Genomic DNA, 24,660 nt, shown 5'->3' on the forward strand with positions numbered 1-24,660 from the left:
GATGATCGGTGCGATTGTGCATGTTAGATAAGTAAGATTGCAGAAGGGGTTACTCTGCGTTACGGGGGATAAGACTTTTGGTGCTCTGAATTTGAACATTATAAATTACAACTGTGCCTTTTTATTTTACATCTGATTACTGTGCCTGTTTTTAATTTTTTTTTTTTTTTTTCTAATTCTGCTAATAATTTTTCTAATTTGTTTTTGTTAATAACGTTTCTTTAGCCAATTGCCTGTGAATATTCGCTCGTTTCTTGGTAAATAGTTATTTCCAACCTACCTGTTTTGTCTCTTTCCTATTGACTCTATTAAGGTGCCGTCATAGTGACAAGCTGGCAAGTTCTACAGCAACCAATTGGCTCCATAACTTTAGCCGATACGTATTTGGTAGCTCTGCTAGGCTCCACCTGATTAAGTAGTTCGACAGATATGCATCAAGGAAGTGTGAGCCCCTCTTGATATTGCCAAGCCACCGGAACGTCAATGTGTATTAGCAAGGTCCTTGCCAGGTTTGACTGGCAACCCATGGAGTTATCCATAGCCGGTGGCCTCAGGACCAGGGTTTCAGAAATTCTTATTGCAAATATAATTGACACTAGGTTTTATTTGTTATACTTCCCATAGGATGATGCAAATAATGACCCACAGTGGTCCACAGAGCAGATAATTGCAAAGGGGCTATCACTTGCGGGTCGCACCATTGGACGAGCTGAAGTGGACTTGATGCTGGAGACGACTGCAGCAATATTTGATATTTTGGAGAAGATGTGGACAACGCAGGACTGTTGCCTGGTGGACATGAAGGTCAGTAAAGGAGTTTGGGTGTGTGGGGAGGATGGGGGTGTAAAATTGATGGGACAGGAAGGGTCTGAGTTATTGCATAATTTTTATTTTATTTTATTTTATTATTGCACCTACACTAACTAGATTATTTGCATACACTGTTGAGCAATGATAACAAACATGAGGTTTAAAATCTCACTAGACCTTTGAAAATTGCTTTCCAAGCCTTATGGGGGCAGGCTTTGCCTTAAATGTAGTGAAAGTACATCTCCTGCAACTTGAGAGTTCATAGAATGCGATACCGCACACAGTGTCTTTGGGCGTTCTCAAATAATTAAAAAGGGTTCTTACGATTTTACTCTACGGTATGCGACCATGTATCAAAAAATCGGACAAGTTCACCACCAGAGAGTTGAGCAGAGAATTTGAATGAACAAAGTTGCACATCGTCATTGCAGCATATATATTCACAAATGCAGACAATTTTTTTGATTTATTATTTATCCAAGATTGAGGTGGGGGAGCTATGAAGGAGCAAAGTGATTGAGGATAAAAAGTCAATGGCTTGACAGTGAGGTGGTGGGAGACTGAGGAAGAGGGGAAACACAGAACCTGCATGTAAAAGGGTTAAGTTGGGATTAAAAAAAAAAAAAAACACCTTTAGAGGCCATTTTTCCCCGCAAAGCGGGGGTTGGCCTTTTTCGGGAACCGTGGTTGTTGTTTTTTGGTCCCCTTTTTGAAGCAATGTTTTACGGCCGGATGCCCTTCCTGACGCCAACCCTTTTTGCCGCCTTTAACGACAAACAGGGAATTACCAGTGAACTGGTACTCAATTTGCCGACCTCGGAAGGATGACAGGCTGAGTCAACCCCCCTGGCGTTAATTCGGCGATCGACCGGGATTCGAACCCAGGATCCTGGGATCCTAAGCCGGCACCCAAGCCGCTAGCCCAACACCAACGATCTATCCCAACTATCCCAAGTTGGGATAGATCGTGTTAATAGGGGTGAGTAGTGTACGAGTGATTACATGAAATGGTAGCGTACCACATTTTAAATCCCTGCAGAGAACAGTGGGATGGAACCATCATTTGGAGGTCTTTCCACTAAAGGAAGAATAGAGGATTTTTTTTTTTTTTTTTTGTATACTGAATCAAGGCTCGTGAAAGAGCTAACATTTATTTCACAAACAAATCAACCAGACAAACAAAATATATAAAAAGAGGGAGCGGAAGACGAGATGGGGAGAGAAGGGGAAGCACACCATAATGCAAGAATGCAATGCAAGATGCAAGATAATAATGCAAGAAGATGTGTGCATTAAACCGTGATTTTTGGAGATTAACCAAGATGTGGTTACTGGAAGAACGCGTGCGTCTTGGAGTTTCTGGGGTGTATCGATGGACTTCTGGGAACAGAATAAACAAGAACTTCAGAGTGAGCTGGCGTAAGATGGAGGAGTAAGCTTCAGCATCATTACCCCGATTGGGAGAACCAAAAGGTGGGGTTAAGCAATTGGGTCATGTCCACTTGTCTTATCAGTTTATGGTCGTCAGTTTATGATTGATAAACAGCTTATTTAAATTGAATCAAAATGTTAAATTTTGAACACGAACCGGAAGACAAACCTGCCATTGAACAGCACGTTTTCTCTGAATTCGTCCTAATTGCACATGTGCAGAGGAGTGAGAATATCTTTACCATGTGTGCCTGCCTGGAGGTCAAACAAAATTGAAAATCATTCAAAGCAGGAAATTTACTGTTTTTAAGGATGTCATTAAGGACACTAACAACAGGCCAGAAGAACTAATGTAATTTGTTAGATCGGGTGATGTAATAAACACTTGCTAAGACGGCAACAAAACCCGGAATTTATTTATTTATATGCCTTTAAACCTTTATTTAAATTGCATTATATACTTGTACACTGGAGAACACAAATCGCCTTCATAATACTTCGAAGAACCTCCAGTTTTTTGCAGTACTTGGACATGTTAGAGTGGTGTATAAGATTCAATAGCGCTGAACTTCCTGAATTTTTAAAACCATCTTTAAAATCATTATTTATTAAAATTGAAGTATATATTTGAATGGGTGATGTCGTGTTCTATGTACCCTCTAGTTACCCTCGCCAGAGGAGAGGGTATTGCATTTGAGTCCGTTTGTTTGTCTGTCTGTCTTTGTTTGTTCGCACAGAATAAATATGATTTTCTCTGCAAACATTGGTCCGATTGACAGGAAATTTTCACCATTGGTGCAACTCCACCTGTAGAATTTTTAAATGACAATTATGACGTCATTGGTCACGTGGTTCGGCCACAATCTTGGGGAAATCGAAAAACTTTGCACCTCTATATCTCGGAAAGCGCTGAATAGAAAAAAATTGAGACATGGCTGGCTCATTGTAAAGAACTCTCCATGGGGAATAAAATATGTAAATGATGTCATAGGTGCCTCCATTATGACGTCATAATTCGATAATTCGACAAGTACAAAACTTCATCCGATGAAGATGAAATTTATTGAGCATCATGTGGGCATAAATTGGTGGAGAAAAAAAAAGAATGATGACGTCATCGGTCACATGGTTTGGCCGCCATATTTGTTTTAACACAAAAGCCCTAAAAACCACTGAAAATACATCCTGGCAAGGGTTTGCAATCTCTGATTGCTCTTTTTCTTGTTTATTTAGTAATACGTATTTTACACATTATCGTGATGTGGTGTTGGCTGGTGTTGGTGTTGGCCTGGTGTTGGCTTAGTGGTTAGGGTGCCGGCTTGGGATCCAAGGGTCCTGGGTTCGAATCCCGGTCGATCGCTGAATTGACGCCAGGGGGGTTGACTCAGCCTGTCATCCTTCCGAGGTCGGCAAATTGAGTACCAGCTTGCTGGGATGAATGATCCCGGTGTGTACCCCGGTTTCGAATAGGTACACCGTATCCCTGCGCATCGTAAGAGGCGACTAAGGGTTGGCGTCAGGAAGGGCATCCAGCCATAAAAACATTGCCTCAAACAAGGAACCATGATTGTCATGGGGCCCGCAAGGCTAACCCCTGCTCTAGCGGGGAAAATGGCCTTAAAACGATCATTCATTCATTCATTCGTGGCAAAGTAGAGTACCATGATAAAACATTGTATTTTGAATGTGTATCGGTCATGTATAGAATTATCCTCCCCCCCCCCCCTTTTTTTTTAATTTATTTATTTATTTAATAAACCCTCGCCAGAGAGGTTATTGCATTTGAGTCTGTTTGTTGTCTGTCTGTCTGTCTGTCTGTTTGTCCGCACAGAATAAATATGATTTTCTCTACAACCGTTGTTCCTATTGACAGGAAATTTTCACCATAGGTGCAACTCAACCTGTAGAATTTAAAAAAATAATAATTATGATGTGATTAGTCACGATGATGATTATGATGTGATTATGATTGGTCACGTGATTCGGGTACCATCTTGGAAAAACCGAAAAACTTTGCAGCTATATATCTCTGCAAGCGCTGCATAGAAATAATTGAGACATGGCTCATTGTAAAGAACTCCATGTGGAATAACATCTGTTAATGTCATCGGTGCTTCCATTATGATGTCATAATTCGACAAGTACAAAACTTCATCCAATCAAGATCAAATTTCTTGTCATGTAGGCATAAATTGGTGGAGAGAAAAAAAAAATAGATGTCATCGGTCACGTGGTTCGGCCGCCATATTTGTTTTTACGCAGCCTTAAAAACCACTGAAAACACTTCCTGGCGAGGGTCTTTAATCTCTGATTGCTCTTTCTAGTTTCCTTTTTCTTTCCTCCACTTGATTGACCGAGGTGATGGTTTCACATTTTGATAAGTAAATGCAAACTGATTTTGTCGCTGTCTGTTTTGAACAGGTGGAATATGGTGTGTGTAAAAGTAGCAAAGAAATACTTTTAGCAGATGTGATAGACAATGACTCGTGGCGCTTGTGGCCAGCTGGTGATCGTACTCAGCAGAAAGATAAACAGGTGAGCTTTTGTAGGTTTTTTTTTGTAAATGTGGAAGTGGTTGTTCTGGGTAGCCGAGTGATCTTGATGTTGTTTCGCATCACAATATTTTGATACAGAGCTTGCTTCCTTTTTTGATTTGTCTGTGTAATCAGTTTTTGTTTTGCCTTTTCCCTCACCCTCACCCTCCTTACCATCTCACACTCTTCACATCTTCCATTTTCATCCTCACCCTATTTTCCCTTTTCCAATCATCCTCATAAAATCCCCCCACCACTTTTCTTCCTGCACTCCCACCCTTTTTCTTCCAGCACTCCCACCCTTTTTCTTCCTGCACTCCCACCCTGTATATTCCTGCACTCCTACCCTTTATTCTTGTACTCCCACCCATTTTCTTCCTGCACTCACCCTTTTCCTCCTGCACCCCACCCCTTTTCCTCCTGCACCCCACCCCTTTTCCTCCTGCACCCCACCCCTTTTCCTCCTGCACCCCACCCCTTTTCCTCCTGCACCCCACCCCTTTTCCTCCTGCACCCACCCCTTTTCCTCCTGCACCCCACCCCTTTTCCTCCTGCACCCCACCCCTTTTCCTCCTGCACCCCACCCCTTTTCCTCCTGCACCCACCCCTTTTCCTCCTGCACCCCACCCCTTTTCCTCCTGCACCCCACCCCTTTTCGTCCTGCACTCTCTCTCTCCTTTCCTCCTGCACTCCCTCTCTCCTTTCCTCCTGCATTCCCTCTCTCCTTTCCTCCTGCATTCCCTCTCTCCTTTCCTCCTGCACTCCCTCTCTCCTTCCTCCTGCACTCCCTCTCTCCTTCCTCCTGCACTCCCTCTCTCCTTTCCTCCTGCACTCCCTCTCTCCTTTCCTCCTGCACTCCCTCCCTTTTCATCTTGCACTCCCTCCCTTTTCATCTTGCACTCCCTCCCGTTTCCTCTTGCACTCCCCCCTTTCCCTCTTGCACTCCCCCCCTTTCCCTCTTGCACTCCCTCCCTTTCCCTCGTGCACTCCCTCCCTTTCCCTTGTGCACTCCCTCCCTTTCCCTCTTGCACTCTCCCCCTTTTCCTCTTGCACTCCCTCCCTTTACCTCTTGCACTCCCTCCCTTTACCTCTTGCACTCCCTCCCTTTTCCTCTTGCAGCTCCATCTACCTTTTCCTCTTGCAGCTCCATCTACCTTTTCCTCTTGCAGCTCCATCTACCTTTTCCTCTTGCAGCTCCATCTACCTTTTCCTCTTGCAGCTCCATCTACCTTTTCCTCTTGCAGCTCCTCTCCATTTTCCACTTGCACTCCCTCTCCCTTTTCCGCTTGCACTCCCCCCTTCATCTTTCACTCCTCCCACCCCTTTTCCTCTCAACTTCCACCCTTCTCCCCCATTGTCCCCTCACACACTTCCTACTTCCTACCCTAACATCTCTCCCCCTTTGTCCCCTAACACCCCTCCTCCCTCATTGTCCTCTCACACTCCTCCTTCCTCCATTGTTCTCACAATCTTCCTCTCCTCCCCATTGTTTTCTCACATCCCTTTTCCTCCCCCTCGCTCCCCCCCCCCCCCCCCACCCCCACCTCCCACGTCCTCTCGTATCCCCCTTACCCATTGTCCTGTCACACCCCTCCTCTCATTTTTGTCTTCTTTCATCTTCTTTTGAAATATAAGGTGATTAAAGACACCTGGTGAGTTCATACATTGTAATCACCTTGATTAACTCTCACCCTTCCCCAGGTCTACCGTGATCTAAAGGAAGTGACCCCTGAGTCTCTGAAAGTTGTGAAGAAAAACTTTGAGTGGGTGGCAGAACGAGTTGAGGTCTGGAGAGCATCATCATCTCGCACTTTATAATTTTCAATTTTCACAAAAGAGCTTCATTTCATTTGAAAGACAGAAACACCACACCTTCATGGTGTATAGAATGGATGTCAAAGAAGTAGGGAATAAGCATGTCAATGTAAGCATGAAAAGTAAGCAAAATGATTTGCAGATGTAAAATCAAATCATTCAAATAGAAGAATGAAAAATTTCCAAGTAAATTTGGCAATTCATACAAAAATGCTTCAAAGTGCTGGGCATTTCATAGTTTGACAAAAATAAGTTTTCATTTCAGATGTTTAAAAATAAGAAACCGAAATATAAAAACGTTTTTATATGGAGATTGAGATGCAGGGAAGAATATTAAGTTACACTCTTGTGGGGCTCACTTCATACAGATCTGATCGCCACCCTTCTGCAGCCTTGTCCTCGAGTTTTTGTTTTGTTTTTTTTTGTTTTGTTTTTGTAAAGAATTATCAATTAAATTAATGAAAGGACAAAACATGTAATGAGGATCCTTGTATGATTGAATATCTTGAAGCCTTTGTTGTTGAGAGAAAAATAGATGCATGCAACAATCTAACGCTTCGTCAATAACAAAGGATTTTTTGAGGTAATACAGCACCGATGGAGGGGAATTATTAATTTGTCATTTACTTGTAGAGTGAAGAAAACTACTTTTGTGATCGAAATTTTTGACCAGGTCAGATCGAGGTCAACTCATCACATCCTTCCAGGTCTTTTTCGGCCTATGCGTGGTGTCGCCATTCGCGGTGTTGTATTGAACCAGGAACCAACGGGAAACTATCCCCCCTTTCTCATTCAAACAATTCCCCGACATTCGCGATTTCAACATTCACGGCATTTTTCGTATCCCCCGCGAATGTTGGTGTCCGGCTGTATGTTGAAATTTCAGCCCAGCAAGCTTGTCGATAGTTTTTATTATTCTGATGTGAAATCTGGTTTTTTTTTTTGGTTTTTTTTTTGTCATTTGGATGCAGCTTTTGTTGCAGCCAACAGGAGCAAAAGGTCGTGTCGTTGTGATTATGGGGTCTGCCTCGGATGAGCACCTTGGGCGGCGCTTGCACAAAGCAATCGGTGCATATGGTGTGCCTTGCCATCTTCGTGTTTCATCAGCCCACAAGGGGCCTGACCAGACACTCTCCATGAAGAACCAATATGAAAGTGAGTTTTTAAGGAAAAAAACAAAACACAATTTAGGAATTTCTTCAGGTGTGTGTTGTGTTATTTCTTGCCGTTCAAACTGGTTAAGTCCTTTAAAGGACAACTCGGCAACTGTTGTATAGAGCACAATACCTTACCCAGTAGGTCACTGACAGTGACCTGATAAACGTCACGAGATGGTTACCAACATGAACCCCACATTTGGTTTGACTGGAATTTAGCCAGGTGGAATCTGTAATGTGCACCAGTGATTGATGCTATCAGATGGGTCCGCCACTGACGTACAGTGCTCAAATTGCTGCATTGCCCTGCCTGTAAAGCACCAGTCTAATTGTTTATAGTTGGGTAAATAATCAAACTCAGACAGTACAGCCCAAATACAAGTGTGCTTACCCCTTGTATAATAATAATAATAATCATCATCATCATCATACTACTCGTATAATGGAGGTATGTGTGTATGTATGTAGTCAAAACTCCAAGGATTGCTGTTTTCATAACTTAAAATGAATACATAACTTTTTTGGGGAACTTTAATCTAGAATTCAATTTTCATTTTGACAATCTTTTGTGCTATACACCAGCAAAATGAATTGTTTTTTTGTTTGTTTGTTTTTTGTCTGTAAATTCAGTTTTAGCCTGAGTTTTCAATGCTGAATAATGTGAAAATGCAGAAGTCACCTGTCATTTTGACGGGCTTTTATGCTAGTCCTTTTAACTGACACTTTATACAAGTTTTATGCCTGGAATTTGACAAACTAGATACAAGTGGATCTTGCCTTGCATAAGAGCTAGAAGTAAGAGATAATTGTTTATTTTTATTCTTTATTATCAAGGCCTTCACTATGATTTTGAAATGGATACTTTGTTTCATGGAGGAGTGTTAGGAAGGGGTGTCTCCTTCCATTAAAACAAGGGACCTGAGCTCCTCTCCCCAAAAATTGTAATATATGGTCTTTATGAGGAATGTCTATTATTGGGGTAACACACATCCCATGAAGTTAGGAACCTGTCAGTTTGAAGGATGGTCATGTTTTTTGAGATTTTATAAAGTATTGTCGTGTGACCGTCTTTGATTAATATCAGGCGGTCACAGATACCAATCGCGAAGGCCTTAACCTCTGAGTCGAAAACTCGATGGCGGATTCCAGAACCAAAAAGCTACACCAAGCGCGCGGGATGTAGGGGAGCGGCGAGAGCCCTGCAGCCTTACCTATTAAATCAATCACCCGGAAACTGCGTTCAAGTATGTACAGCAAAATAATATAAGGGTTTATTTAAATAAAAGCAAGGACAGGAAAATGTGACGATAAACCTAAGTCCTAATTTGGGATCCCACACACACAGATATCAAATACAGACGAGGGATTATAAATGACCAAAGTAACACGTTCGTTCTGTAAAGTGTAACTGCGGAGCTCAGGCTTATCTGGTCTTTGTCGTCTTGTCTTTGGCCGCCGTCCAACACGGCTCCGTTCGGCCCCGACGTACCCATGAGGCCTTGCTCCAAGCCCCACAAGCACGGATCGCACACCACGAGGTCCCTCGCTCCAAACTCCAAAGCACCAAGCACCGCTCCCAGCACCACGAAAAAGCACCGCGCATCCAACGCAGGCCGGCGACTCCATACAGGTCCATAGCAAGCGAACTCCACCCGGGCCACGACCCAACTCGGGCTGCGCCAGACGAAGTAAACCGAGCGCCGCTAGAGACTGCCAGAGCACACGCGTAGATGTCCAAACACCAAGAGAGCAACTCAAATACTGGTCAACTCAGGCCGTGAACTGCGAACCAACGCAACCAGTGACAGGACTCTCCCCACTCGAGATCGCAGCGGGACTGCCAGGGCCAGGAATCTGCGTGCAGAGTTCCGCGCGCTCTTTTTATAACCTCGGGCGGTGACATCAGACTCGGCGCGGCACCCAACCAGAGCCTCGTAACTTCCCGCCCTTTGTCGACCCGCTTCGCGCCTTCCGCGTCCATCCGCACCAACCGATCACAGCCCTCCTGGGCGTGGTACTCAAGGTGGATAGGCCTGTCGGAGGTGTAAATGGCGGCGGCCATGCGGCGGTATCCTGGCCTGGTTTCTTCCTAAGTCATGTCAGGGGAGAGGGCGTTATTTAGTGTTGTACTAAAGGTCCTAACTAAATGTCTAAGTGGTGTGCAGTGCCAAAAGGACAAAGGTTTGGCTAACCAGGTGAGGACATACAGGGGCGCTACTCTTTAATCCCTAACTCTACTTAACACACAAACCTCCTGGTAGATTCACAAGTATACTCCTTACCTGACAAAACGCCTCCACATGAAGAACTTATTACAGGTAGTTTTCCTTACCGCGAAACCTCAAAGCATGTTACCTACTCAGCTCTATCTGCTCTACATATCACTACCCCGCCAGACATAATAGTCCGTGGGCTGAGTAGGGTTTACATGCACCCCCCCCCCCCACCCTCCCCCCACAACTTAACTTCCCGGGTATGTCCATGTACCCCCCACCCTAGGGGTTAGGAAAAACCATGTTAACAGAAAAAAAACTCATTCCCTCATAGTTTGACCTCTGGTGACCTCATTAGTGATCTCATTTGCATATAACACGTCATTGTAAAGAGTGTCCCAGGACAAACATTTTGAGGGGTCATATGCAACCATAGGATGACTAGGTAAAACGTTATGGCCATTTGAATTTCGCCTACCCCTAATTTTTGGAAATCATTGACACAGGGGGGGTAACATCAAAATATGCGTGGGAGGTACCTTGGGAATGAGTTTTTTTTCTGTTAACATGGTTTTTCCTAACCCCTAGGGTGGGGGGTACATGGACATACCCGGGAAGTTAAGTTGTGGGGGGGGTGCATGTAAACCCTACTCAGCCCACGGACTATAACAGTTGAAAATAAAAACGTAAAAACGCTCTTCTGCAGAACTGCTTATTAGATCGATGCAAAACTTCATACATATAATCGACTAGCCATGGGGAATATAGCTTGAAATTATTTTCATATTATTCTATATTGACACAATTTAGCCCGAATGTGCACAAAAGTGATCATTAAATATCCTAATAATCAATAAAGCTGTGGTAATGGAGAAAAATAAGGAATGATAATGACAAGAAGAGGACACCAAATAATAGTCACATTACTGAAGCAATGATCTTTAATAATGATGAGCATTATTATTATTTAGAATTCCAAATATTTAAAAAAAAAAAAAACCCACCTTTAGAGGCCATTTTTCCCCGCAAAGCGGGGGTTGGCCTTTTTCGGGAACCATGGTTGTTGTTGTTTTTCGGTCCCCTTTTTGAAGCAATGTTTTACGGCCGGATGCCCTTCCTGACGCCAACCCTTTTTGCCGCCTTTAACGACAAACAGGGAATTACCAGTGAACTGGTACTCAATTAGCCGACCTCGGAAGGATGACAGGCTGAGTCAACCCCCCTGGCGTTAATTCAGCGATCGACCGGGAACCCAGGATCCTTTGAATCCTAAGCCGGCACCCTAGCCGCTAGCCCAACACCAGGGTTTGAATTCCAAATATAACCAATTCAAAATGTTAAAGTGGTCCTTTTTCTCACATTGGGATGCATATGTGACACTATGGGGTGCATTGATGATACAGGTATATGGGCCATAATAGTTGCGTGTTCAGTTAATGGTGGTATCTTTTGTTCAGAATAAGTGCACGAGGCGAGACTATGCACTCCACAAGTGTTCTAGTTTTGGTTGTAATTGGACTTTTGAATGGCTTGTGTAACGGACCAGTGTCTGGGTAAGGTTGTCTGATGTGGCCTACCTGGGTGGATAGGGTAAATAATTTTAGGCACTTCGGGTGATGTTGTCTCGGCCAATCGGACGTTGATTGAGCTGTGTTAACCAATTTGGGAAGTTGGAAGCTGATGTTTTGAGCATTAATCCTTCGTTGGAGCAAAAGTTAAATGGCTGATAAATCGGTCAATCAATCTCAACTTTAACTTGTTGTTCAGGGTGGAAGGTTGAGAAGTTCTTTATTTTTATTCTTGTTCCTTCCTCTTTCTATTATGGCATATTTGTTTATCATGTGAATGTATTTTGCTATGGCTTCTTATTCAGCAGACATTTCTGTAAGTTTTTGTGTGCATGTCTTTGACTATTGCTGTTGAGTTCTTATGTCTCCTCAAGTCGTGTGTTTTTCCTGTGCTTATGTACTTTTGCTCCCCCGTTCCTCTCTCTACTTTATGCCCTTGATCCTCCATTCAAAATTTTAATCTGTTTTGTGAAGTCTCGTTTTTCATTTTTTAAAATATCCACATCTTTGTTCATAATAATAATTGGCTGTTCCAGGATGTGCAAAGTGTGATAACTTTGTTTTGTTTGACTTGTGTTTTGGTGCACATTATGATGTTACAGGTGATGGTGTTCCAACTGTATTTGTGGCCATAGCTGGCAGAAGCAATGGACTAGGCCCAGTCCTTTCTGGAAACACTGCTTACCCTGTGATAAATTGTCCACCACTTTCTCCTGAGTGGGGAGCTCAGGATGTGTGGTCTTCACTGCGTATGCCAACCGGTAAGGCTGTCATATTTTTGAATTTTGAATCTGCTTTGGTAATTTTGAATTTTGATTTAATTTATTATTATCAATCCTCCAGAAGTTCTGCCTTGACCTCAAATGTGATTATCATATTTATTTCCACAAAGTTTCCTCTGGCCACCACAGCTATGGCACTACCACCCTGGGTAATTCAATGCATTGATTTTATTTTGGGTGGGGAGGGGGTAGGGGGGAAGGTATTGGGGGGAGTGGGAGGGGTTATTTTAATATACAGGGTGGGCCAAAAGTCACTGGAGGTTTTCTCAAGGAATTTGTTTTTTTTCGATTAATTGTGAAAAATAATGTCCTGCAAATGGAAGCCCCCATTGGCTTCTTCGCAAAGTCTTGCTCTTTCCAAAACGTGAGCCATCACAGAGGACAAAACTCCTTGATCAATCGCTGCAATTTCCTCGGAAAAATCAAGATCGTCCTTTACGAGTTGCTGCAATTTGGTTGCAAATGTTAGTCAATTTGCTGGATCTTGAGGTGACATTTCATGCACCATTTGAATCTTGTAAGGAAACCGCAACAAATCTTTCTTCATTATCCTTCGCAATGATTATCTTGCCATTCCCAGCTGAGTTGCACATTTACGAATTGACGTTTCTGGGTTTTTGTTAACACTCTCCCCAACACGGTCAATGTTTTCTGGAGTTCGACTTGTTTTTGCTCTTCCACTGCGGGCTGAGTCATGAACAGACTCCTTTGAATCAAAATGAGCAATCTAGTTCCGAAACGTGTTTTCTGATGGTTGTTCTCGAGCATTAAAATGATTGCGAAATTTTCTTTGTTTGAATTATGGATTTCCCACTGGAGTAATAAAATTCAACAATGTTCACGCACTGGTCATTGGTAAATTTATTCATAATGTATCTTCCTGCTTTTCTTTTTCTGTAAAAAAAATAAATAAATAAAATTAATTTCAAGACAAAAAAGTTATAAATAAAGAAAACCTTCAGTGACTTTTGGCCCACCCTGTACAAGTTTCATTACAAGGTATTTCAATGCAGGAGGAGGCAATGGGCCCATTAAACCTGTGCAATTGTTGCCAGCCTACGTGTGTTTGTGCTGTCCTCCTCCTTCTCCTCCTCTTCCTCATCCTCCCCCCTCCCCCACCCCCCTCTTCTTCTTCCCTTCAAAAAGTTGAGGACTGATTCCGTCGAAACGTTGTGGACAAATTGGGTATGTGACCAGGACAAATTGATTCAATTTGGGTGAAGATCTGCACCTGAGGCTGCGACCTTAGCATCAGCCCAGATATTGTGTTCTCCAAGTGCTGTTCTAGTTAAATGGGTGATTTAAATCAGGAATGTGGTTCGAGGCTTGTGCCAACATTTAATAATCATTCATGGTACCTAAGTCAGATTGAGCAATCTTGCATATCATTAATTTGCTGTGCTAATAAGACTTAATAATTCAGATATACACGTGGCAAAGCAACTCCCACCTCACGCTGCTTTGTCACTACAATAAAAACATGTAGCCCATGCCAGGAGATGGTTTGATTTAAGGATAGAAACAAATATGGTCTTTTTAGTTGCAAAGCAAATAGAAAAGTGCATTTTAAGTCTTAAGTTGTATTATATTTATTTTGTTTTGTATTTGGCTTGCTGCAGTTGTTGAGGACAGGGATAGCAAGGAAGATGTTGCCCGTTGTATGTTTTTGCCGCCTCCCCCGAAGGTGGATGGAGGTTGGGTTTTCACGCGTGTTTGTTACTTGGCAAAAAAAATAAAATATTTTTTGCAAGTATGTTGATCACTCTGGTGTGTGTTTGTGTGTTTGTGTGTTTTTGTGTGTTTGTCTGTCCGCTCACTTATACTTGCCTGCAGGTTACAGTTTTTGACCGATCTTCACGAAACTTCAGCAAAGGGTAGAGTTTGTGGTCTGACATATTCCTATATATTTTTAAGGTCAAAAGGTCAACATAGGCCAAAGGTCTACTACTTTTTTTTTAATTTCTAAAATCCTCAATTTTCATCCGATTGACTTGAAATTTGAATTGGATTTTCACATCAGCAAACTGAATTAAACCATCAACTATTTTGAGATCAGTGTAGGCCAAAAGGTCAACATAGGCCAAAGGTCAACCACTTTTTTCAAATTTCTAAAATCCTAAATTTTCATCCGATTGACTTGGAATTTGAATGGGATTTACAAATCAGCAAACCGAGTTCAACCACCAACTATTTTTGAGATCAGCATGGGACAAAAGGTCAACATAGACCAAAGGTCAACAATAATTTCGAATTTCTAAAATTCTCAATTTTCATCTGATTGACTTGAAAATTTAATGGGATTAACATATCGGTTAACTGAATTTAACCAACAACTATTTTTCAGACCAACATAGGTCACAAGGGCAACATAGGCCAAAGGTCAACCACTTTTTTGAGATTTCTAAAATCCTCACTTTTTATTTGATCGAGTTGAAATGTGAATAGTATTTACATATCAGCTAACTGAACTCAACCACCAACTATTTTTGAGATCAACATAAGCCAAAAGGTCAACATAGGCCAAAGGTCAACCACTTATTTTCGAATTTCTAAAATCCTCAATTTTCATTTGATTGACTTGAAATCTGAATAGGATTTGCATATCAGCTTACTGAAACCAACCACCAACTATTATTGAGATTAATATAGGACAAAAGGTCAACATCGGCCAAATTTCTAAAATTTCCAATTTTCATCCGATTAACTTAAACTTTGAAGTCGATTTGCATATCAGGTCACTAAATTCAACCACTAATTATTTTTGAGGTCAAAAGGATGCTCTACTCAGTGCCATTCTATTTTGTTCCGTTTTTCCAAGTGTCGCTCTGTGAGTGATTTTTCATCTGTTTGTCTGTCCGATCACTTATACTTGCCTACAGGTCACAATTTTATACCGATCTTCATGAAACTTTACCAAACGGTAGAGTTCGTGGTCCGACAAAATCCGATATATTTTTGAGGTCAAAAGGTCAACATAGGCCAAAGGTGAACCACTTTCTTTCAAATTTCTAAAATCCTCTTTTCATCCGATTGACTTGGAATTTGAATGGGATTTTCATATCAGCGAACTGAATTCAACCACCAACTATTTTTGAGATCAACATAGGTCAAAGGTCAACCACGTTTTTCAAATTTCTAAAATCCTCAAGTTTTATCCGATTGACTTTAAATCTGAATAGGATTTGCATATCATCTTACTGAAACTAACCACCAACTATTTTTGAGGTCAACATTGGCCAAATTGTCAATTTTCATCCTATTACCTTAATTTAGAGAAGATTTGCCTATCCGGTCACAGAATTCAACCACCAACTATTTGTGAGGTCAAAAGGATGCTCTGCCGAGTGCCATTCTACTTTGTTCTCTTTTGCCAAGTGTCGCTCTATGAGTGATTTTTCATTTGTCTGTCTGTCTGTGAACAGGATATCTCAAAGTTATGGACGGATTTGGACGAAACTTGGTCGACATGTTGGGTGTGTGACGAGGACGAATTCATTCGATTTTGGTGAAGATTCAAATTTAGATCCAGAACAGAGAATTTTTATAAGTTATTCTTCACCATTGAGTGACAGGGCCAAAAGCGATATGTAGACTGATATTTCAGAGTTGTGGATGACCTGTGAAAAAACTTGGTGAATGAGTTGAGTAAGTGACAAGAACAAGCCGATTAGATTTTGGTTTAGGTCCGAATCCAGATCCGACCTTTCAGTGGGATACACTCTTTCACGAGCCTCGATTCAGTATCCCAAAAAAAAAAAAAAAAAATTTTCAGCCCTGATAGAGCCTTTCTAGTTTTGAAGTATTGTTGCCCAAGAGAGAGTAAAGGTTGGGGACTACTGCTCCAGTTGAATTGTAGTTGATGGCGTGAATTTTAATTTCCAGAAAACCGATCAGGATGCTCCACATGAAGTTATAAATATTTGCTCCACAGGCTGTTTTCGTATTTGTTTTAAACATTAAATGGAGTGATTGTAAGTTAACATGTTTTTTTGTCTTTTTAACGTGTTGAAGCATAATCCTTTTTTTGCATGCTTTTGTCAAATTGTTTTCACTTTTTAAACCCTTTTATTAACTACTCAATAAAGTCCTAACTTTATTTGTTTCCTCATCTCATCATTCTCTTTATTCTAGGTATCGGCTGCACAACAGTGCTATCGCCTGAGGCTGCAGCCTTAGCAGCAGCCCAGATCTTGGCTCTCAATGAGCCATTGATTTGGAGTCGTCTCCGTGCACAACGTTTGAACACGTGGGCTGCCTTGCAAGTGGCTGATTGTGCTTTATCTGAACAAGTCTAATCTATGCTGATTGTTTTCATGTTTCTGATATTACTGCAGTCAAATGAAAAAAAATAATAATAAATAAATTCTTCCCTGAACCTTATTCTTTTCTTTATTTACTTCCTTCCTTTATTTCAATTTCCAATGTGAGTTTGATGCATCCCAATGTGAGCAAAAGGACCACTTTAACATTTTGAATTAGTTATATTTGGAATTCTTAATAATGCGAATGACCCTTAATAACGAGGAGCATTGTTTCCATAATTTGACTCTTTATTATTTGGTGTCCTCTTCTTGTCATTATCATTCCTTATTTTTCTCCTGTTACTCCTCCACTTCTTTTGTCTTCCTCTTCCTCCTCACATTTGTCCTCTTTCTTCTCCTCACATCACCTTTCCTATCGGTTATCTTCCACGAGAAACAAAATGCCATAGATCTCTAATAATTCCAACTGTTTACACACCATTCTCGATAGGCCAATATGTCTGTAGTTTGACAAATACGGTTTTTATCATCTTTTTAATAATATTGGTGCAAATGTTCTAATTTCCATACATATTGTAATTTACCAGCATATAAGGATTTTCAACACTTTGTGAACAGGCTGAGGTTGCAAAACTAACTCGGTGACGTTTTGGCTTTCACACACCTTTTGTGGACCAGGGGATTTATCAAGTCTAAGAACTCGCAGTGCATGCAATCCAACTTTTTGTGAAGTCGATTGTACATATTAGTACGTTGGTGTGGCGTCCAATTCTAGGCACTTCCCCTTAACGTGTAGACTTATTTAGTAGGGTTAGACAAAAATCATAATCCTCGGTTCAATGTGAGATGTAAGTGAAGTACATTTTTAGTAGGTCAATATCACAGTTGCATGTACTTCAGCTTTTTTTGTCATCCACAATGTTACCAACTCCGGACCAGAACTTTTGCAACGAGTTCACATATTTCAAGAAACCTCCTGATTTTGATTTCAGAACCTAATTTTATTTTCATGATTCCTTTGGTGCATGCATCTCACGACTTGTTACATTTTGCTTGATCACAGAAGGAATCCCACCACAGTCATCTTATAATCACAGAAGCTAGTTGGGTCATTTGTTCTTCTGTATTTCATCCTTTGACTTTGTCATTGACATTGTTTTGTCAGCTGACTTTGTCATCCACATAGGTCACTTTTTACTTTTTCTTCCCACCCCCCCCCCCCCCCCCCCCCTTCTTGATCTGCCGTGATCGTGATCTTGATTGATCTTGATGTTCTTGATCGTAGCTTCATCTGCCGTCTTTGAGTTTTGGAACGTTTCTCTACCAGATCACAAATGGTGCAATGCAGATCATTCCAATACTTGAACATACAAGTGGTTAATTTTCTTATTCCACAGTTGATTCCCTCCCTCATGACTGACTCGTTTGTTTTTACTGTCATATTTGAACTTGGCCGATGTTGCATTATCTTCAACTCTATAAATTAAAAGCAAATTGTGTGTGTGTGTGTGTGTGTGTGTGTGTGTGTGTGTGTGTGTGTGTGTGTGTGTGGTGTGTGGTAGTTTTCAGAAACTATATCCAGCCTACTTGGTTCCATGTACTGATCCTGAAAGCAATTTTGGACACAGTTAGGAAATTTGCATTTTGGGTGATTTTTTTTCTCTCCTACAGTGGGACTAAGTTTGCCAAATAATTTAATCATAATCAGAAAGTGAGTACAGTATATTGTCTGCTGCGCACTCCCAGCAAAATATCGTTAATCTTGTCGTTATTTTCAACCTGAGTCGGTGCTTCTGCAGCAACAACCTAGACACGCACATCACTGCCTCACAATTTCAGTTACTACCAAACAGTTTCTACATCAGCCATGACCTTAATTTTGTGTGCATGCAATATCTGCATATGAGAACTCCTTTTCACTTCTCCACAGTAAAATGGGTCAAATTTTGGAAGGTAAAGAAGGATCTTGGATTAACATTTGAACTTTTGTTTGGGTTGACTTCTAAAATGGGTTCTCTGTCTAATTCAGCTTTCTTCTTTGTCATTGTATCAATATTTGAATAAAAGCAATGCAAACAACTACTTATAATGTTCCTTGAGACTGGTGCATCTCCTTATACTCTTGTGCAATCAAAACCAGCATTTGTGCCACTTTCATCATTAACGCTGCATGATCAATTCCTCCATATGCTGGCTTGAATTAAACGGGTGGTTCTCGAAATAAGGTGAATTTTATTTTCTCCCCTTCGAATAACCAGGTCGGTTTTTTATTTTATTTTTTTATTTTCCTTCTTCTTCTCCATTTTCCTTGGAAAATTAAGTTTGTCTTAATTCTTGATATATATATATATTGTTGCGAATATGGAATTTGGCCTCCATATCCGCTTGTAAATATTCCCCTATTTTCTCCAATACTCCCCAACTTTCCCCAATCCCCCATTCCCTAGTCCCATTGCATGTAAATAACAATCAGTAGAGCCGACCTTCCCCTTCTTCCCCCATTAAATGTCGTGCCCAGGTCCACCGCACCACACGTAGACAACTTTCGGACATCTTCCTAGTTATTCTTAATCTATGTCAGTTAAGGCCTCGTTTCCATTAATTATGACTCTTCGTTGCACCAGAATGTGATTATATGGCATCAGTAGTGAGTTTAGGACCTTTCCCATACCTCCTTCCATCTTCTTCCCCAACAATTACAACAACAACAGAGGAGATGGCGGCGGAGCGGGGGAGGATGCGTCCTCCCACCGGCTCGATTAGCTCCAGACCATGCGCTCCACGGGGTTACCACGAAGGGGCTCCTTGTCAGCTCCTCGTCAAGGGCGGAGCCTGGTAAACCCCCCGCACGCACCCAATGAGAAGCAACGTGCCGATTCCACGAGGCGGAGCTAACGAGCCGAGGGCGTGTCACTCCCCGCCGGATATACGCGGCCCCGCGCCGGATGTGACGTCAGATGCGCCTGAACTACGGAGAGCAGAGGAAGCCACCGCCACCCCCAGCGCGACGATACCTCCCCGCATCTTTGGACCGGACCGAACCGGGTCGATTCTGCCCTGAGCCCAGGTGCACCTGGAGCCATCGCTACCCGCCTGTCCTTTGCATCAATCCCCGTGTGAGTCAGCCGTTGTCCTGTTTACCTGTCGTCTGTTGGGAATAATATAAGATTGTGTCTAAGTGCTTGTCTTTCTATGCTGTCCCTCTTGTAGTTGTAATCTAACCTTCCGCCTTAATATAACCTCCTCCGGAGGTCTTGAGAACTGAACCCCTGGTGTCGTATTGTGTTATTGTAATCCAGCCGGGTGTCTTCTTTTTCTTATTGAGCCAGCATCGCGCGACTAGTCAACGTTCGGGCACAATCGGGTAACTTGTGCAGACGTGGTCATACCATAAAACCGCTCGGTAAATAACATCCAAGCCACGTCTGTAACAATTGGTGTCGAGGAGTGGAATTCGAACCCGGGACTAAATTTATTAGGCCCAAATTGGTAACGAGTAGAATCGATTCGGAGCGCGTTTCCCGCGCGAAATTATAACGGCGAAATTTGAATTTGTTTTACGAAAATAAAATAAAAAACCGAATTTTGAAAGTCGCGCTATGGCGGGTCAAGACAGCTGGGGTCCGGTAAAGGAGAGTGAGGTAGGGTCGATCCAGGACCAAATTGAGGGACAAGAGGAGAGCGAAGCAGTGAGGGCGGCAGGTTCGCAAAATAGCGCCGTCACGCACGAAGTAGCGGGCGCGCAAAAAGGCGCCTCGCTGGTCACCGTGCCCGCGACCGAAGTAGCGCCGCTGGGAAGATTGGAACTTTTTTTTATACAAATGACGGCCCTTATGGAAAAGAATAGTGAGCGATTGGAGGGCCAAATGGGGTCCAATAGCGAGAAATTGAGGGAGGACATGGGGGCGCAGATCGGGGGGTTAGGGAGTAGAATAGAGGGATTAGACAAGAAATTAGAGGGGTTAGACAATGGGATAAAAGAAGTAAAACATGGGTTAACGGGGGTAGAAAACAGAATGGCCGCTCAAGAGAATCAAATGGAAGGGATGCAAAAAGGGTTAGAGGGGTTAGAAAACAGTATGGAAGGCAAATTGAGGGACATGAGGGACCAAGCGGAAAGGGAAGTTAACCAAATGGGGCAGCAGATAGAGGGGGTCAGAATGGGGGTAGAAACCAAACTGGATGCTCACAGGGAGGAAATGGAGCAGATGAGGGTGGCATCTGGGCAGGAGATGCAAGTGATGGGAGAGGAGATCAGAAGAGGAGTGAGTGAGGAGGTCGGAGGAGAGCGCGAGGAGGTGAGGCACTGTAAGGAGCACATGGAAAAGGAGGTGAGAAAGGGGACTGTAAAGTTACAAGGGGGCATAGAGGACCTGACGCAAGAGGTGGAACAGCTGACGGAGGGACAAAAAGAAGTAAAGGAGCAGGTTCAAAGGAACACTGCGGTATTAGGAGGATTAAAAGCGACACAAAACGACATAAAAAACGACTTGATAGCGACAAAGAGGGAATGTCAGATGGTACGTGAGGGACTGACAACGAGGCTGGACGAGGTGATAGAGGTAATGGAGACGAAGGACCGGCAGGTGAGGACGCACATGGAAACGGTCAAGGTAGCCTTGGAGGACGAGCTTGAGGAGACGTACCGGGGAATAAAAGAGGTGAAGCACAAATTAGAAGAAGTGGAAGAAGGGATGAGCGAAATTAAGAAGCGACGGAGAGGGGATAAGAAAGAGATAAAAGAGGAGATAAAAGAATTGGTCCAAAGTCTGTGTTTGGATCGTGATGATGTGCTCATTAACCGGATGAGGGATTCGCAGGTGATGGAGGAGAAGCGAAGAGGAAGAGGACCCGGTGTAAGTGGTGACCAATATGGTCGTGCGTATGATGCGCCAGGGGATTTAATAAGCTTGGGGGTCGAGATAGACCCGGGTGTTCGTGAGAGGCCGTTGGTGAAGTGTGCGACAGGTCTGGTGTGCGAAAATGGAGGTGTGCAAGAAAGTCCGACTCTGGGGTGTGTGAGGAAAAAGTGCGTGCCAAGGAGTGAGTGTGCTGGCGAGAGTGAGTCGGTCGTAGCGTGTGTGCGAGGGAGCACGTGGAAGCGCGGTGTGGTGAGTGTTGCAGAGGGTGTGACGGGAGAGTGTGCGCAGGAGTGTGCGCGAGGAAGGTGTGTGACGGACAGGTGCATGGGGAAAGAGTGCGCTGTCAAAAGTAAGGAAGAATGCACACCTGTGGTGAGTGTTACAGAGGGTGTAACGGGAGAGTGTGCGCGAGCAAGGTGTGTAACGGACAGGTGCATGGGGAAAGAGTGCGCTGTCAAGAGTAAGGGTGAGTGCGTTGTCAAGAGTGGTGGTGAGAGTATTGAGAGTGACAAGGAGAGTGAGTTAGTTGTGACAGGTGAGCGAGGATGTACACCTGGGATGGAAGGATGCACACCTGGAATGGTAGAGCGTGAGTGGGAATGCACGCTGGAATTGGTAGTGAGGCACGTGGTTGGGTGTGCGAATGAGGGCACACCTGTGATTGTCACAGAGGAGGTGACCGAGAAAGGGGCGCGAAGAGGTGTGTTAGTGAGGTGTGCGACCAACGAGTGTGTGCCAAAGTGTTCGGTGGTCAGGTGTGTGACCAAGGCTGTGAGTGGAATGAGTGTACCGAGGTGTGTAAGGAAAGGTACGAGGAGAATGGGAACGGCTGGATGTGTGAGCAAGGAACGGGCTGCGGGGTGTAAGCGTCCAGGTGAAGCATCGACGTTAGACGGGATAGAGTTTAGAACGACTTATAGCCGAATCGGGCCCTCGGTGCGTGCTGGGCCTCGCTTTGAACGGCCGCGTCCGTGCTCCACTAGGCGGAGCGGGCAGCCCGATAGGAAGGGTCGTTATGGCGACCACGTTTTGTTGAGACGTGCCGGCAGGTCGAGATCGGGACATTGGATGGCTCCACGCCGAGGTGGTGCGTGGGATCTCGGCCCGGGTAAGCCCCCGTCCCTGCCCCGAATGCCGGACGCATCCAGCCGCTGGCACAAAACAACCAGCATCCATTGCTTGGCTTTACGAAGCCGGGCTTTGGACAGGGATTGGCGCACCGAGAGGTATTAGTGAGTCGACTGGGTGATGAGGTTAGTGTTTTGGCCCCGAAATTAGAAAAAGGCGAAATTTGATGATTGGCAAAGGATTGGCAGTAGTGATTGGCAGATGATGAGTAGGATTGGCAAATTTTTGATTTGTTGAAATTTGACGTGCAAAATTGATAGTGAGAGACCCCCGATGTGGTGGGATGGCAAATCCACCATCCCTCACAGGTGGGGGCAAATGCGCAATAGTTTATGGGGTATATGGCAGTGACAACTAGCCCGGGTGGGTTAGGTTATATTGATAGGGCCCTAGAAGATGACATTAGGTGACGTTAAGTTTAGATAGTGACTGATACCTGTAGTGGGGACGCAGGTAGATTAGTATGGATGATAATGACGTGGGAGCGCAATAGTTTAAAGGGACGACTGGGAAGCGCAAGTTTCAGAAGGGAGTAGTTAGCTGAGATGATGCCGTGTGTGTGTGAGAATTGAACAGGTGTGATTGCACAGGTGTGCAACTGGACAGGTGTGTGGAGCAGTGTATGAGTAGTGAGTGTTGTGGATCAGCGCGAATGCGCTTGGGGAGAGAAGGGTGCAGGTGGCACCAGGTGTGAGAGCACAGGTGTGCAGGTACAGGTGTGTGGAGAGAGTTGGAGTAAGTGGTACGGAGTGGTGTGCATGGTGCGAAGGTGTGGATGGGGGAAGAGTGGACCCCTTTCACGAGCACCCGGGGCGGGTAGTGTAAGTGTTAGGTAGAGGGTGCAGGTAAATTGTGGTTGGATATTGGCATTTGTGGTGCGGTTGCAGAATGGTGTTGTGAATGGGTGCATTAGTGTTGTGGAAATGGCTGGGCGTGTAGCCTGTTAGTGTGTGTAGTTGGTTGGGCACTCCACCACTGTGAGGATGTCGGCCAGGTGAGGCCGCAGGTGGGCTCTGGGAGCCGGTAGTTGTGAGTGGGTGCCTGAGGATCCCGGGTGTGGATCGGGCAGCCCAGTGCCAGAGAGGGCACCGAGTGGGGAGAGTGCCAGAGGGCCTTCCCCAGGTAGTTAGGTTAGGGCAAGGAGCAGGTAAGCTCGGAGGCAACTGCAGTGGTGGAGGTGTGCAGGTGGGTAGACCCACTGGGAGAGGTACACGCCGCAGCCCAGAAATTGTGCGAGGGCACCGGGAGATGAATCGGGGGAGTGAGACCCCAAATTGAAGCGCACCACAGTCGGGCCAATGGGAATTGGTTTTTAGAACCCATAGTGTAAGGGGGCCAATGGTTTGGCCGGAGAAAGACCCCGGGTAGTGTAAAGTTGTTAAAGTCATTTAGGAAATAGTTAGGATTGAAGAACCTGTCGCACCATACGCAGCCACTTACCTGTGGTGATGATGATGACTCCACACCTGTGTTTTCTTTGTTTTGTTGCAGGAGATGAATCGCTGTGTGGATTTGTGAGACGCATCACGACGTGGATGAGACATTGGAGTGATTCCATCTCTCCCTCCCTAGGAGGGACTGATGATGAATTGGTGATGGCAAATTATGATGTTGAGTTGGAGATGGCAAATTTTGATGAGAGTTGAAAATGGCAAATTTGATTGGTTAGGAGGGAGAGAAGACGAATTTGGTATATGGGAGGAACGGGGAAGACAGTAGGGATGTTTGTTGATTTGTAAAGTAGATGTTTATGGGTAGTGTTGTGTTGTGTGGATACAGTAAGGGGTAAGGGAGGGGCCATGTAGGTTACCTGGTGGGGGGGGGCGTACGATAGGAACGTACCTGTCTCACCTGGTTCCCATGTGCCCCCAGTGTGCATCACCTTACATTGCGTGCACTTTTGCGCCCTTACCACCTTACTCACTTGTTTCTTCTTTTGTCTCCCACCTCCGAGGATCTGGCTTTGGGGTAGAGAGAGAGGAGAGAGAGGTGCTGGCTGCGCAGTTGTGGGCCTGCACTTTCGCTGTTTGCTGCCGGGATCGATACACCATATGGACCGCAATGTTTGTGGCCACCCACAATGGACCGCAGTTCGTTT

At 43.9% G+C, this 24,660-nt stretch overlaps 1 protein-coding gene across 1 annotated transcript in view; it reads left to right on the forward strand.

Moving 5' to 3' along the window:
* The window catches only part of LOC144889219 (multifunctional protein ADE2-like), a 51,905-nt gene extending 33,251 nt beyond the window's left edge, over nt 1-18,654 (forward strand). Inside the window, exons 3-8 of the mRNA XM_078769252.1 lie at nt 625-804; nt 4,663-4,776; nt 6,477-6,560; nt 7,562-7,745; nt 12,131-12,289; nt 16,442-18,654. Coding sequence (XP_078625378.1) covers nt 625-804; nt 4,663-4,776; nt 6,477-6,560; nt 7,562-7,745; nt 12,131-12,289; nt 16,442-16,605 — 885 coding nt within the window. The 3' untranslated portion in view covers nt 16,606-18,654. The remainder of the gene's footprint in view (nt 1-624; nt 805-4,662; nt 4,777-6,476; nt 6,561-7,561; nt 7,746-12,130; nt 12,290-16,441) is intronic.
* Nucleotides 18,655-24,660: the final 6,006 nt, after the last annotated feature.

Source organism: Myxine glutinosa, unplaced genomic scaffold (assembly GCF_964187855.1).
Source record: "Myxine glutinosa unplaced genomic scaffold, kmMyxGlut1.1 SCAFFOLD_1803, whole genome shotgun sequence".
Lineage (NCBI taxonomy): Eukaryota > Metazoa > Chordata > Myxini > Myxiniformes > Myxinidae > Myxine > Myxine glutinosa.